The sequence below is a fragment of the Triturus cristatus genome, chromosome 3_1 (genome assembly GCF_964204655.1).
Source record: "Triturus cristatus chromosome 3_1, aTriCri1.1, whole genome shotgun sequence".
NCBI lineage: Eukaryota > Metazoa > Chordata > Amphibia > Caudata > Salamandridae > Triturus > Triturus cristatus.
Window position 1 is genome coordinate 1,171,370,257 of NC_140583.1, and position 17,045 is coordinate 1,171,387,301.

A 17,045-nucleotide genomic window follows, 5' to 3' on the forward strand; every position below is an offset into this window, starting at 1 on the left:
GACGCATTTGGGGGCCCATTTATAGATGGAAGGAAGATACGACTGATAGTAGCCCCGTGTAGGGTAAACAGGCTAGGGGGGGTTTCCTCCCCCCCTATTTTTTTCTCTTTGTGTTTGTTATTTTTGCTTTCACCGGACCGAACGTGAACGGTTTATATAAGTTGTGATGATAACCTTATTTATTATAATAATGCTTATTCCTCTCTGTTAAAAAATTTACTGTATTGTGAAGTATTCCTCAGATAATATCTATATAATAGGTATTGTGCTGTGATATAAAATAACTAAATCTTTTATAAATAAAAAAAAGAATAATTTTAAGACCTATGCTGAGTCCTATCATGTGTTAGTGGCCTTATTGCCAGTGGCAGACCTACATTCGCCCTTACCAATAACCCACTTTCCAACAGCGTGATTGTATGTCTATTTGCTGGATGTGAGACATTAAACTCTGCGTGTCCAAAAAGTAGTTGATTCTTGCATAGGTCTTATGAGTGTGGGAGTAAAATGTATATCAACAAGCTGTGGGTTGCATGGCTCTCCAGATATCAGTTATGCCTGCGCTCTTCAATGTCTGAGATCCCTTGGTGGAGAGTGCCCCAGATTGTCCCTGCCTTTGGGCTTATCTATCTAGGGCGTCGTCAAAGGCCATATTTAAGTCTCCCCCCAATAATAGTATCTTGTCAGGGGATGCACTGATTTCTTCCGCTGCCTTTTGTATAAATCTCTCTTGCCCCTCATTTGGGACATTGAGTGAGCCGATTGTGAGAGTTTGAGAGCCTACTAGAAAGGAGTACGCCAATAATCTGACCTTGAGCTCTGCTTGTTTAGGTCCTAGCTACCCAGGAAAAGTGGCAGAGATGAGAATAGCTACCCTTGCGGATTTGGTGGGCAGGGAGAAAAAGAGCTGCTGGGGGAATACTCTGGAGCGGACCCTATGTGTGTCCACAGGGAGGAGGTGTGTCTCCTGGAGAAGACAGATACATGCGCCAGAGTGCTCTAGATAAGAGAGAATCACACAGTGCTTAACTGGGCTGTTAGGCCCCTTGACATTTAAGGTAAGTGATGTATATCTGTGATAGCGTGCTGCAGAAGTGAAGGGGGGCTACTCTGGCTATGTAGCGGGGGAGAAGTCATCCTAGACCGGTGATGGAGGAGCATGGTGAACCGGAAAGATGGGTCAAGGGATCGTGAGGGGTGAGAAGACCCAACATACACAAATAAACACAACAAACAAATACCATTGCAAAAGAGTTACTGTGAATGTCCTCGGTGGTTAGACCCATGGTAGAGGGGTGGAGGCAATCTGGAACATCACGTCTCTCCGTCCCACTTGGGCCCACACCCTCTTCCAGTTGGCTAGGAAGGGATCCTGAGAGCCCCACTTCGGCACCGGACCGGCAAATCCGACAGGAGGGCAAGGATCAGCTCAGGCCGGCAGAATCTTCTCCCAAGGATGCTAGGACCGCTAGACATTCTTTGGCAATTGCCTCCAAAACTGGGTGCAGCTGAGCCGAGGTGAGGCCCACTGTCCTCCATTTACCACTGTCCTGCTCTCTTCTCGGGCTGTTAGGTCGTGGTGGGCTTGTTGTGAGGTCATCTGCAATGTTCAGCAGCTGGCTAGCTTCCTTCAATGAGAGAATTTGGTGGAGTTTCCCGTTGAAGCGTTAGATTAGGCGAAAGGGGTGCCGCCACAAATATGGGATTTTGATGTCTCAGAGGTGGGACGTAATCAGACGAATGCCCTTCTTTTCTGTAGCATGGAGGCTGCAAGATCCTGAAAGAGGGTAGGATGGTGCCTCTGGTACTGGACTGGATGGTTATCTCTGGATTTTTGGAGAATGCGTTCCTTTAGCTGAAAGTCATGGACGCATGGGAGGATATCAGCTGGAGGAGCGGGGGAGGGTCTTCTAGGGTCCACCCGATGCGTGTGCTCGAGTTTGATCTCCAAGTCGGGAGGAGCTGCCAGTATTGATCTGAAGAGACCTTCCACAAATGAGACAATGTTCTGGCCTTCTGTTCCATGTGGAACCCTTCAGATGCGTATATTATTACATCTTGAGCAGTTCTCCAAGTCCTCGGCATGTGTTTGGAGGTCGAGATGTTGATCTCGGAGACGGATCACCTCTTCTTGGAGCTGTTTGAACTCTCTTCACTGCTTATGCTCTGTGATTCCAGTGTGTCAACCCTGTCCCCCAAGGCGTCCACGTCCCTTCTCACCTCCCTGAGCTCTTGAGATAATTCCATCTTCATTGTTTTCAGGTCCTCCCTCAGGGAGGCAAAGAGCATTTTTATGAAGGAGGGTGTGAGTGGGGCCTCCACCTTTCCCGGGTCCGTGGAGTCCTGCACCTCTGGTGACTCAGTGCTGGAAGAAGCAATTCTTTGACCGGGCTGTCTCTCTTTCCTTTATTGGTATCTATGCTGAGAGAGTGTGGAGGTCGGCGGGGGCACTACTGCGTGCCCCCCGAGGTCCACCTATGTGCTGGTGGCAATGGTGCCCCTCTCTAGGGGTTGGGCAGTAGTGTAGTTGCTCACTGAGTATGGGCGTATCTCCTCCTCAACACAGGGCATAGCAGGCTGGGGAAGTGGGACCCTCTAGACTTGATGGGGCGCAGTAGCAGGCTTGGCAGGGGATCGCGTGCTGATGGGCAGAGGTCCTCTGTGTCCTCCGGAGAGATCTCGGCACAGTGAGAGGATCGCGCTTGTGAGGGGCGTCTTGGAAAACAGAGGCACACCAGTGTCATGGATGGTGTCCCAAAGTGGTGAAGCGGAGCCCTGCCCCGGGTGCCCAGGCAGTCTCCCCCTGGCCTCTCGCACCTTAGGAGTCACTATTATGCAATGGAGTGCCTTAGGAGTTCAACTATGCCGATGCAGGCCCCCCTCTCACCTCCCTTCCCTCCTACTCCCAGGTAGGCCGCTCTGGAGGGTCTCTTTGGTTCTGTCAGTGCAACCCTGACTGTGGCTGCACTGCCTGGAGGAAATGCGCTCGGCTCACCTTGGATCATCAGGAGTAGGGCCGTCCGGTCTCTCCTTTCTTTGGTGTGGCTCATGTATTGGCTTCACTCTGCTCCCGCCAGATGACCTCGGTTCTATCTGGGTCACGGGTGAATGTCATCCCCCTCGGCCTGCCGCAGTGCTGTCCTCCTGTTGGTGGCACTGTGCAGGCAAAGGCATCAGCAGACCCTCAGCCTGCCCAGGGGGGCTTCCCGCCAGATGTTAGTTGCTGCCCAGAGAGACTCCAGTGCGATATCTCTAGCCTGGCCGGCCGGCTGTACATTGCCCTGCGGCTCGATTGAAGACAAATACTTATCTCGGTGGGGGCAAGTTGCTCCTGTTGCTGCTCTCTTGGGCCTCCATCAAGATTCTTGAATCCTGCCAGCCGATGCTATTTGCGGCGGCCCGCCTCCAGGCTCTGGACTCCCGAAAATGGGTAGACTGCTCCCGGGGCTGCTCCCCCGGGCTGCTGCTGCTGCATGTTGCTGGCCGCCTCACAGCCTGGTGCGGTGTCTCTGGGGGGTGCAGGGGGCCTAGGTCATTCCCACAGTCTCCGGCAACTCCACTCAGGGCAGGGCCGCCTTCACCCCGTCAGTGCCGCAGTCTGCCAGCCACTACTCTGTCTCAGGAAATTGCTTCTCCAGGTCCAGCTGGCCTTCCGCACACCCCAGAAGGTCGAGAGTGGGCTCTATGGTCCTGTAACTCAACGCTTGGGCTGTGGGCCCAGTTGGTAAGACGGAGTGACGAGCAGGCACGTCCTACTCAGTCGCCATCTTTGGCCACGCCACCCCCAACTTTTCTATGATTATCCAAGGGAGTGAACAAAAATAAATATGTTGCCATAAATATGTACGTTCTGCTTTTTACTATACAGCTAGGAACACAGAGCAGAAAAAATAAAATAAAATTACAGCTGTTTTAATTGTGCTCTGTGACCTGAACTGCCTTGCACCTAGGCTCTGGCATTGTGCCTCAGAACTACACTGTAAAGTTATTACAGCTGAGTTTTGACTTCATTCAAAAAAAATAATCAGCGACTGGGTGCATCACAAATTGCAGATTTAAAAGAAATTAGAGACAGATTTTTTATAGAGGCACTGCAGAATCCAATGTGTTGGAAATGGCACTCCTATACAGGGTCACCCCAAACTTTTTGCCTTGCTCCTCCTACCTTTTTGCTTTTTGGCCTTAAGCCACTGTGCACTTTACCACTGCTAACCAGAACTAAAGTGCATGTGCTCACTCTCCTAAAGCATGGTAACATTGATGTAACCACAACTGGCATATTTAAGTTACTTATAAGCCACTAGTAAAGTGTACTATATGTGTCCAGGGCCTGTAAATTAAATGCTACCAGAGTGGGTTGCTGCTCTGATTGTACCACCCACTAAGTACCCCTTCAAACATGTCTCTGGCCTACCACTGCAGAGCCTGTATGTGCAGTTTCACTTCCATGTCGACTTTCCATTTAAAACCGCTTGTCAAGCCTTAAACTCCCCTTTTATTTCATATAAGTCAACCCTATGGTAAGCCCCCTAAGCCCAATGGGCAGGGTGCTGTGTAAGTAAAAGGCAGGACATATATTTTTTAGTTTTACATGTCCTGGTAGTGAACATCTCCCAAATTTATTTTCCACTACTGTGAGGCCTACCCCTCTCATAGGTTCACATAGAGGATTACTTAGTACATCTCTTAAGTATAATTGTTGATTAGAAGGAGTAGGATAGTCATGTTTGGTACCTATGAACTTGTAATGATAAACCCTCTTTAATGATAAAATTGAATTTATCATTACAAGTTTGAAAATGCCACTTTTAGAAAGCTGGCATTTTCCTACTCTTTGTGCCTGCAGCCTGTCTTGGGTCACATGACTGGGTATAGCTGACAGTTAGATTTTGTACATTTTCTCCAGACAGTCACACAATAGTGGGATTAGCAGAGTCTGAATGGCCCATTAACTGGCTTGATGGGGGGCAGAGCAAAACACAGCTCCACCTGCACCTAAATAGGCTATACCCAGTCACCTCACGATAGGCTTAATGACCCGGTATTGTCAGTCCAGCCAGCTTGGAGCCAGTACACAGGAGTCAGGAGTCTCCAAGAACTTCAAAGGACCTTTCCAGAAACTTCTCCCACCTTCTAGTAGGAGGGCACCAGCAAATAAATACTGGACCTCAGACACCACCAAATCAGTTCGCTACTGGACCTGTGGGAGGACTCTCAGAGAATTGCCTTCTGCCGTGACCTGCTGTACACTCGGATTGCAGCTGTACCTGGAAGGACTGTTTTGCTGCCTGGATCTAGTCTATAACGTTCAGAGGCCAGCACCGCATTGGAGCACTGCATTTTCACCTGCAACCAGGACTTCCAGAAATTACTGCAAGGGCTAGTTTTGCTGGCCTGCTGTTCAGAGCCACAGGGACATAACAGGCTCCCACCATCTTGAACCCGCACCTGGACCCAGCCTGAGTGAGTCTTGAACCCCCAAGAGGCCTTCATCCACTCCCGGACCCTTGGTTGTAGTGCTAAAGGTGCCCAGCTGGCCATTTTCTAAAACTGAGAACTTGCTATTTTGAACCTTAAACTTCAGAAATTCATAATACGGGTTCTACTAATTGGATTTTGAGGGTTTTGGTGTCAATTAATGTATTAAGATTGACTCTTTTCTAAATTTTCTAAAATTGGTTTGGGATTTATTTTTATTGTGTCGTTTTAACTGTATTGCTGTTTATGTGCTGCATAAATACTTTAAACATTGCCTCTAAATTTAGCCTGACTGCTTTTTGTGCCAAGCTACCCAGGATTAAACACAGGTTAATTTTGTGACTTTTTGTGGTTCCCCCTGTAAGAAATTGTGGCTGATGGTTGACCAGCGATCACACCCCTGTCAACCAAACAACCCAATTTTCCACACCATGTATTATACAAGCATAAAGTGTGATCAACTTTGTAGTATAAAGTATTTAGATTATAATCTGTGACTCAGGTTTGAAAAGTTTACCAAAACCGGTTTGTCTGTTCAGTTTTGGGTACAGTTTGAACATTTTTATGAATGCTTTGCATACTTGGGAGCTTGTAAATGAAGGTTATATGTGTGTAACTGAATACACATGTATTCCATTGATCATACATTCCTTCTCTTCACAGGAATTGCCTGAGACAGAAGATGACATTCTCACAGAAAGCCCATCAGATCACAGCTCCTTCAATTATTCCAACTCTCCAGTTCCAGCATGCATATCACCAGCATCAACTCCTCGATCTACTCACAGGTACCACCGGTCTCCAGCCAGGTCACCAGCACGCAGCAGCAGCCACAAATCTCCACCCAGGGCACTAGGCTCACCTCAACGCTCTCAAAATGAGACGCGCGTTGGGAGGTCAGCCGGGGTTCACATGATCCTTGAGCAGGATGAAGCTAAATCTGCAGAAATGAAGGCCTAGTAACTGTACAAAAGAGGTTTTTTGATCCTCATATAAGGCAAGACCAATGACTGAGGAGGAGTTACTGCAGCCTTCCATGTGTAAATGTGCATTTGAGAAAGTCATACTCACTGTATGCACTTTGTACCTGTTATACCTGGGGTTGTTGATTGGTATAAAAAGATAACACAAGTTGTATATTTAACATAGTGACTTTGTACTAAATTGCTAAAGTTTGTGATATGGATCAAATTAATGTGAAGAGTTTACACTGTATTTTCTTTATAACCACACAGGCTTATTCTTCAGATGCTTTAACATGTATTCGAAATCTATTACAAGATCATGATTATGTTCACGTCAGTTTCAACCGAAAAAGAAATCTATGATTTTAAACGTAGTTCTTTACATCTCAAATTACATTTTGCATCTCGAAGAATTTATACTGACTTGTTATAATAATGTCATGACTAATGGCTCGAATTGCAACACTTTTTAGTGCAGCTGGTATTAATGGATTTCTTTTACAACACCTTTTGTCGACCTGTTTCAAGACCTGTTGACATCTACGCCTGCAGATTGAACTCTTAAACCTTAGAAATCCACAAGTATGGCAGATTTTCCACACTCATAGATTTAGGGCGAGGTGTGGGATGATGTTATTCTTATTGTTAGTTGCACTAGCATGCTGCACAATATGTGAGATCCCAGATGAGGAGTAGGAGGCCAAGGAAAACCGTTAAGCACCCACAATGTTTCCAAATAGTGGGTATTCACAAACACACTTCATGATTGTTTACACCACATTTGCATGCTATCTGTTTATACATAAATGCAATACTTATTCCTGCAACTATCCAACCTACTGATAATTGTACTTATGGGTCAGTATGATCAGCCATGGAAATCTTTCATTTGCATGAATTTCTATCCATACTCTTCATGATTTTTATTAATGTATACAAAACACTAGAAGAAATGTATTATTTCTGACCAGATATCTACAGTTAGTGCTTTGTGGCGCTATTTTTACTAAACACTTTCAAACTGAATATTTCCGGTTCTAATGATTCGAACGTTGTCATTTTGGTCTTGTTTTATTCATTAAAATACTCTGTGTTTCTAAACAGGTGTGGCTTCCTTTTGTGGTGTGTTGTCACTGTGTTACTGTTTGAAGTGTTGCATAAATAATTTACACTTTGCCCCTGAGTTAAGCCTGACTGCTCTGTGCCGAGCTACTCGATGGTTGAGCACAGGTACATTTAGGGTTGCTTTTGACTTCACCCTGAGAAGTATTGTGGTTGCTGCTTGAGAAAGATTCACCCCTCTCTACCAGCAATTCAGTTTCTTACACTGGTGTTCTGGGGTGAGGATTTGGACTTTTGTTTGTGCAGTGCTCTACAGTGCCAGTAGTGTGCAGTGCAAAGCTTTCTTAAACTACCACCCAAAATAAATATTTTAAGACCAATTTGAATTTTTTTAAATTCTCCTTAATATGCTTCCTTTTTGTGAGAAGTTGGCCTGGTATATGCTGGTCACTAGTTAAAGTGGCCACCTTGCACCAGTACAATTCGACTCTTATGGTAGATAGGTTTAAGACAACCTTTTAAAGAAAGCTATCCTAGTGGTAGCTGTGGAGAGCAGTCTTCAGGCTAAGTCTTTAGAGGAATGTAAAGCAGCTTGTTTTAACTTATAATCTCTTGAATCACTAAATGAAAGGACACCACACAGGTAAAATATACAAAATATATATGTGTTTATTTCTAACACACTCTACTAATCTCTTTATGAGATTAGAAGTCAGGTACATATGCAAAATTCAACAGTTCACAACAAGTTAAGCACAAATATGGCTGGGGCCCTAGGGGCGTACCAGACCATATACTAAAAAAGAGACTTAGGAAGATCGACTTGCAAAGGGACAAGGCCTAGGGCCTGTAGAAGCGCTGGGCCCTCACTAATCCACCCAAGGCAGGTAAGTAAAGGACCCACGGGAGAGGCATGCAGTGTGAGAACACAGCTGCGGATCCCAATGGACTTCAATGGAGTAAGTCATGGTTGGAATTTTAAAGTTTTAGGATACTTCGGGAGAGTCTACAAGCAAGTCACTTACAGGGTAAGTAGTTCTAGAGCCAACACACACAGGAGCACCGTAGTGCTGGAGTTACCTCACCCAGGGAAGCCGGTGCATAGGTGTCTTTTAGTGTCGGGTCGCAGCGTCGTTTTCAATGGGAGCCAAAGAAGACATGCTGCTTGTGAAGACAGGAGAAGTGTCCGGTGGAATCCAAGGCTGGATTCGGAAGAAAGAAAACCTGAAAGCAGAGTGTTCAAAGTCACTTGGCAGTGACCCGGGGCAAGGAAGATGGATGCCCACAGTCGTCGGGTGATTTCAGGTGATCATGGGTGTTTTGACTCTTCAGCCACGAGGTCCAGGAGGCGTCGATGACAACCAGGAGCTGGATTCTGCATGTCCCACAAAGTCTGCAGCTTACTGCGGTGTCGGCAACCAGATTGGAGCCAACAAGCCTTGGCAACAGCAAGTCTTGTGGAAAGTGTAAAAAGTCAGCGGTGCAGACCAGCAAGGTCTGAGGGACTCACCGAGCAAGGGTAAGTCAGGACAGGCCTGGAGCAACCAGAGGAGCCCTTTGGAATTGTAGAAAAGTCTTAAGGGGACCCACAAGCCAACTGGCAAGGGATCGCATAGACGCCATGGGAGGATTCACTCACCAGGAGCCCACGGTCACTCGGGACAAGGTAGGCCTCTGATCTTCGGAGGAGATCCTGCTGGAGGCTAGGGCCACACGTGACCCAATGCACAAGTTCGTAGAACGTCATGAAGGGGTTGCACTCGACAATAGTGCACGGTACCCGGGTATTGCTGTTCCTCGTCACTCGTGGGGTCCACTTGCCTCAGCGTCGCTGGGGACTCACGATGGTTGTAGAGAAGTCAGGAAATCCACTTCTGGGCCTGCAGGGACTTTGGACTCTGGCGAGAACGGGAAAGTTTGAGACCGTTGATGCAAAGTTTTGGTGCCTGCCATGCAGGGGAGTCACTCCTTGACTCCAAGGGAGATTCTTCAGTCTTCCAAAGGTAGTGGAACGTCGAAGGTCCAGGATTCTTCTTCAGAGCGTCGTCCAGGGATATCTAGTTTGCAATGACAAGGGTTCCCTAACTTATACTAGAAGGAAGGGAGGGACTAGCTCTATGACCCCACCTATGGGAGGGTCAGGGGAGTGGGTGGCTACACCCACTTCCCTTTGTCCAGTTTCGTGCCAGAGCAGGGGCAGGTAGCCCCTGAACCGGTTTGAGCTGGCATATGCAGAGGAGCATACTGCTCCCCCAGTGCAGGACTTCAAAGCACTCTAGGAGTGCACCCACCCAGCCCCAATACACTAAACCCTGTCTGGGAGGTGGTTACACCTCCCTGTGACAGGATGCCTATTGTTGGGCCTCCTCCACTGCGAGTTTCGGTCAGCAGCAGGAGGGCAACCCAGTGTCTGTGACTGGTGGCATCCATTTTGTGATGCCAGGGCTCTTCAGGATTCTACTGTGATTCCACAGTGGGTACATGTCTATCCCTCTAGAAGGGTGGGATCATACTCCCACACCAGTTACTGGTGTGGGGGTATGATTCCAAAGCGTTTGACACCAAACACAACATGTTTTGATGCAGTCATCCCAGAGTTAGCATTTACCGCGAGGTTATAATGCACTTAAGAGTATATGGTTTAATCGCATCCACCAACAGCCACAGAGAATGGACTCTGAGAGCTGCAGAGGGGCTCTGCTCAGGCAGAAGCACCCCCTCACATGGAAACCAAGCACCCTGCCCTCAGGATTGATAGGGCCTGCTTTAGGGGTGACTGATAGGTTTATATGTGTGTGCAGGTAGACATATAGTGTACCTATATCTCATTGAGGCGTGCTAACACTACCTCACCCAGACTGCAGTAGCAGGCCTGTGGTGTCAGATTTAGTCTGCTTCCCAGGGGTGGCATGATACATGCTTCAGACCCTGGTAGGCCTGTGAAGTACCTAAGCCCTTGGTACCTAAGGTACCATATACTAGGGGCTCATAAGGTACCACAGTATCCAATCACTGGTGCATCTAATATGCACTCCAATTTGTTTAGAGAGAACAGAGAGGCTGGGGCCCTGATTAGCAGGGTCCCAGCCAGACTATAGCCAGAAACCAGTGTTAACATCAGAAAAAAAGGGGGGGCAACATAAGTGCAGATCCTACTCTCCTACACTTTCGTTTTCCAAATCTACCCTTATTCCTACTATTGGACTGTCTTACACCATGCCTGCAGTGATGGAGTTTGAGCTGGCCAACGTGAAAAGTTACACAGTGGCTGAGCTTAAACAGTTCTGCAAGGAAAGGGTACTACACATTAAAAAGGTCACCAAAAGGTTCGAGCTGCAGAAAGCTCTAATGGGCTGGAGAGGGGTCCACCTGTTGACTACAGCCCCTGAGTAGCAGGATGATGAGGATGATGGGGGTGAGCAAGATCTGGATATGGATATCAGCCTTGAAATGCAACCATCAGGGGATGGAGAGGACCTACGTCCTGGATTGGAACTCCCTGCCAGAGCAGGAGGCGGTGTTTCTTCACTTGGCCTGTCCCCATTAATGTGGTGGGAGATGATATGGATAGATGGTCTTCAGATTAAGAGGTGACCCTAGGAATACAAAAGATCCCCAAGGAGGACTGGGGATGGCCGGGAGGGCTCTGGAAGCATATTCCTCCTGTAAGAAGGGACACTCTTCTGACCCCAGAAGTAGAGGACTAGAACAGGTATAAACCCATGAAAGCCATTCTTCTAATCAAATTTGGGCTGACCCTTGAAAAGTATTGCAAGTGGTTCAGGGGCAGTCCCAAACCCCCAAAGAGTCTTGGGTGGATTTCTTGGACTACTCTAACAAGGCACTGAATGGCTGGGTGAGGGGCAGCAAAGTTGGTGATTACATTGAGCTGTACAACTTGATTCTCAGGGAGCACATGCTCAACTTTTGTTATACAGAGCTGCGCCAGCACCCAGTGGACAGCGAGCTGACTGACCCCGGAAAACATGTGAGTAGGCAGACCTCTGGGTCAGCACTAGAATGTTTATAAAGGCATCAGGTTGTACTTCCAAAAGGGTGGTCAGGAGTCCCACCAGAAGAATGGGGGGGGGGGCGGAACTTACTTGAAAGCAAGGAGTTCTCAAACAGCCCTCAACATAATTCCCAAGGGAACAGTGGTAACCAGTATCAATCTAAGCCAAAGGAAAAGGGATTTTTTGCTAAATAGACATGTAGGTTTGTCCGCCAATGTTACATATATGGGCACCCCAAGAGAGACACCAAATGTCCCAAGAGGGCACAGCCCCCAAACGGTGGACAGACACCTTAGTTGGTGAGTGTAGAACTGAAGAAGAGGTGATCCCAGGTAACTTTGGAGAGCAGACAGAGGTAACCCAAGTGTCGCTGGGGAATAAGGAGGTGGTGACAAAAGCTCATATTCCTGAAAATTCTTTTAAGTGGGTCACCAATAATGGGCAACGAGTGGAGGCTTTGAGGAAAATAGGAGCCAGCATGACTGTAACATGTCAGCTGGTGTCCTCAGAGCAGTTACTACCTAATACATTCCACCAAATCATAGTCGCAGACAACCATGAGAGTCATCAACTGGTGGCTCTGGTTCTCTTTGAGTGGGCGTGGTCCCAGGTTCTTTAAAAGTAGCTGTGAGCCCTGCCATGCCTGTAGATTGTTTGCTAGACAATGACCTGGAGCACACTATCTGGAGGAAAGTATACCTCAGGTCACAATTGATGATGTTGGATTGTCTGAATAGATAGTGATGACCACAAGGTCCATGGCTGTCCGGTAAGGGCGTCAAAGGCATCTTTGACGCCCTTACCGGGGCGTAAGTAAGTAACCAAGAAGAGTAAGGGCAAAGGGAGTGGGTACACAGCCCCTGAAGTTCCCCCAGTCCTGGTTAAAGGGACACCTCACGAAGATGCTCCTAAGCCTACTGGGAAGAACATTGCCTCCTGGGTGACCTGCCTGAGCTTGCTGGTTGGTAGGTTTAGAGTGGGTTTACCAGGGAGGAACTCTGCAAAAATGCTAGAGTTTTAACCTGGCTTGGTGTGAGTCATGAAGCCTGCGGAGCCCATAACTCTCAAGGATTGCTGCACTGGCCCATACGAGGTTAAGGAGAGGAATGGAGGGTTCACCTACCTGGTGGATCTGAACACCCCTGTAAACCCCGGAAGGGTGCTACATGTGCACTGTCTCAAACCACACTTTGAGTCCGAAGTCAACATGCTCCTGGTGACAGATGAAAGAGTGGAAGAGGAAAGCACGCCTCTCCCTGACCTCCGGTCTCCTCAAGCGTAAGATGACCCCAGAACAGCAGAGAGACCCTCACCAGGTGCTGGGGCTGTTATCCTCTCTGTTCTCTCTCACCCTTGGACTCACACACCTGTGCATCCATGACATTCAGATAGGAGACAGTCTGCTTGTTAAAAATATCCAAGGCAGTCCCACTAGGCCGTACTCCAGAACATAGGTTCTGTGTGGACTAAAGAGTAATCATTTACGTCCCAAAGGCTCATTCCCACGCTTTTTCCCGAGTTGATAAGCTCATCGATCAGCTGGCCGCTGGCAAGTTCCTGAGTACTTTTGATCTTACATCAGGGTACTGGCCGATTGCCCTGACTGAGGGGGCAAAAGTGGTCTGCATGCTTGACCCCAGAGCACCACATCCAATTTAGGGTGATGCCATTTGGTTTAAAGAATGCCCCTGTCACCTTTTGGAGGTTGGTCAATGGGGACCTAGCTGGAAAGAAAGCATTATGTGCTGCCTACCTGGACAATATAGCTGACACCAGCTCCAGCTGGGAGGAACACCTCTACCACCTCCAAGAGGTGCTTCAGTCCCTGAAGCAGGCAGATTTGACTATCAAGGCCAGTAAGTGCCAGGCAGGGCAAGGTTCGGTGGTGTATCTGGGCCACATAGTAGGCGAGGACAAGTACAGCACCTCTAGGTCAAGATTGAGACTCTTCTGGCCTGGCAACTCCCTAAAACACAGACAAAGGTGAGAGCCTTCCTTGGCCTTACAGGATACTATTTATTTTAAAAATAATGTTATGATTTTTAATATAGAACATAAAACAGGAGCTGCAATTGTCGAAAAAATTGGTTATAAATAATCATTTAGAATGTAGATTTAAATTGGCAAGTACACATATCCCTTAATAAATATATTGAAAACAAATACATACAATAAATACACTCATGGTATTAAATATATTGCATCATCCCTTTAGATTGTTTTAGTCTCCAACTAGCAATAAATAACTAACACCCCTACCTATAGTTGCCCCTTGCCGAGCTGCTAAATAAATCCCTAATGGCCAGTATTTCAATATACACCACAGTAGTCCGAAGTCTCCAAAAGTTCCTCTCATTAGCTCAAAGTTCCACCCCTGACAACCCATGCAAGGACAGTTAATTATATCTCTAAATTCTCCAGCGATATCAGAAAGCTAGCAGCTATTACCTGTATCTAAGTCTGTGTCTGGGGTCAGTAAACCGGTCACAAGGCGTTCTCATGCTCGTGTGCTGTCAATATTTCCCAGCCCTCTCTTTAATTCCCGAAACAACACACAACTCTCCAGTCCAGCCCATTTAACCAGTTATTTTCTTTATCTAATGAATCGAAGGACCACACACAGACTTTCAATACATTGTCAATTCACCTTAAGCCAGAATCAATGCCAAATTGGTAAATCTAGTAGTGATTTTCTTCTTTATAGGATGAGGATATCCCTCAAGGAGGCAAGCTAAGGGACTACAAGGGATCGCCTGAAAAGTTACATCATATATACTACAATCAATAACTGCTTCCCAGCATCCAGCTAAAACCGGGCAGGACCAAATCATATGTAACAATTCTTCCCCCAATTCCCCACATCTCGGACACTTCGCAGCAGCAGTTACAAAAAAACGATTAATCTTGCCGGTGTAAGGTATGCTCTATGCAAGATGTAAAAATGTGTTCATTTAAACCTGGTATTTCACGAGACATCAGGTACGTGTATTAGAATCCTCTCCCAGTCCATATCTGCAATCTGAAGTTCTAGGTCCATCTACCATTTTATTTTCAATTCAATGAGGAGAGCAACAAAATCTACATGTATTGCATGATATAAACACAAATTATTTTACACGGTCCGTGTCACAGTATAGAGTAGTTGGCGCGCTTGGTGCGCATTAGACTCGTTCCCACTATTCTGCCAATGACTCTCATTTGTGGGGACCACAGCTCTATGTAACAAAAATTGCCCAGCAGGAACATCAAATTCTTTTGCAAAATCCTCAGATAAAAGTAATACTTCACTTACACAATTAACCCCATAATCAGCCCACCTCTCAGTTCCTCCTAACTCACTTAAAAAAGCAAACAGCTTCCACCAACTGATTGGGAAATCAGGTGAATAAGGCACAGGGACACAAACCTTTTCCAATCAGCGATGCCAACACTGTTGTATTACCAAGAGTTCCTGAGAATCCACAGGTAGCCAACATCGAGGAACTAAGAGGACTTGCAATAAGTCTTGTAAAACAGGCGGCAAACAAACTAAACTCTCAACAAGGTTCATTCTATTATAAATGCACTGATTTAACCTCTGCAGTTGTACTGCTATATATTACGATTCAAGATCCGGTGCAGTTAGACCACCCTCCATTGTGGGGCGCTTCAATTTAGCCAGGGCTACTCTATGCCTGCCAATGCCCCAGATTAGATCCAACAATAGCGTTTCCATATCTTTGAACAGCCGACAAGGAACTAGCAGGGTAGAGTAGAAAATAAATAAGGCAATCTCGGCAACATAACCATTTTAGCTACCGCTATTCTGTCAGCCACAGATAAAAGCAATGTTGTCCAAAACTTTACACTGTTTTGTAGTGCTCCAAATTACCATCCAGTAGGTCTTGCTTATTATGGTATATTTTAAATCCAACATTTTTAAGGCAAGTGGAGCTCCATGCAAGCCTACACTGATTCTGAGGAGGGGTCGCATCTGCACTGAATGGAAACAAATGGGATTTCTGCAAATTAATGTGCAGGCCAAAGTCATTCTCAAAACGTTCCAATAAATGTATTGCACCAGGCAAGTCCACTGTAACATTTCTTAGGAAGAGTAACATGTCCTTAGCATATAACGCTGAATAATGGGATAGCCATCTAATAAAACTCTCCAGCGCGAGTACAAGAGGCCAAAGGTTTTGTTGCAATGGCAAATAATAGTGGTGAAATTGGGCATCCTTGCCTAGTTCCATGCCCTAAATCAACAGGCTTAGATATACTTCTGCCTGAGCTAACCTGTGCAGTGGGACCCATGTCAAGGAGTTTAATCCAGCGAATAAACCCAAGACCCAATCTCTTTTAGCCATTACTCGATACAAGAATTTCCAACCTAGACTATCAAGGCCTTTTTAATATCTATTGCTATGACAGCTGCTAAATGTTTATTCAAAAACTCTTCATTCAGCAGTGAGATGAGTCTCCTGATATCTAGCGCTGTAGTACACCCAGGAATGAAACCCTGCTTGATCCATATGAATCAAAGACTGATTATGGGGCTGAAGGCGACTCACTAAGATTCAACTTAGAATTTTATAGTCCACATTGAGCATGAATAATTGCTTGTAGATTCTGACATCTGTGGAAGGGAGCCCTGGCATCAAGAGCGAGAAAACTAGAGCCTCGCATGTGGACTGATTCCTGAGCAGCAGAGTAAAGTTCTACACATTTTGGAGCCAAGCTACCTCTGTACGCTGCAAAAAACTCTACAGGCTGGCCATCAGCTACAGGAAGCTTCCCCGCACCATACTTTTAATTGCTGATTTTACCTCTTCCACAGTAATATCCCCCCCCAAAGCTTCTGCAACCTCTAGTGAAAGTAACTGTAGTTGACCAACGGGCAGAAACTGATCAATAGCCCAAGAAGGCAATCTGGGAGCTGCTGCATAGAGGGAAGTATACTACTCACACATTCTTGTGTTTATGGCAGCTTGGCTATATAGGAGTTCACCTATGTCTGAATCAAATTCCAAAACCAAGGCATCCCTGATGTTTGGTTTGATAAGCCATGTTAAAAGTGAACTAGTTTTATCACAATCAGCATGGAGCCTACTCTAATATTCTCTATAATCAAAACAACGGAGTCTCTCAACTTGGGCAGTCAGTAGTTCCCTAGCCTCTAGGATAGGATACCTCAGGGCAGTATTTCCTGATGTCCCCTGCTCCAGATCCGGAAGTAAGTTCTCCTAAGATTCTACTTCAACTACTAACATTTTACGCACTCCAACCACTTCTGTAAAACTGTGAACCCTTACTACTGCTTTAAAAGCATCTCAATTAATCAAAAGAAATGAAGCAGTTTCCACATTATCCACTGTCACAATTCCACTGCCGGTTATTCACTGACTGCTTTCATTACAGTGTAACCGGGTGCGGGACGATTTTGTGTCTGTAAACTACAATTCCCAACAAGCTTTGCAAGTCACGCCCCACGTGACTATCATGCAAAGCCGGTCAAGGGGTCAAGAGGCGACGGGAGGATTTCCGGATC

The 17,045-nt window shown here is 46.4% G+C and overlaps 1 protein-coding gene across 4 annotated transcripts in view; it reads left to right on the forward strand.

The window, feature by feature from the left end:
• Positions 1 to 7,538, forward strand: part of HEPACAM (hepatic and glial cell adhesion molecule) — a 1,886,975-nt gene extending 1,879,437 nt beyond the window's left edge. For all 4 annotated transcript variants that reach the window (XM_085646093.1, XM_085646094.1, XM_085646095.1 and 1 more), the window contains one exon: positions 6,142 to 7,538. Coding sequence is in view for 1 of the 4 variants with exons in the window: in XM_085646094.1 (XP_085502220.1) it covers positions 6,142 to 6,152 (11 nt within the window). In the remaining 3 variants the exon portion in view is untranslated. The remainder of the gene's footprint in view (positions 1 to 6,141) is intronic.
• Positions 7,539 to 17,045: the final 9,507 nt, after the last annotated feature.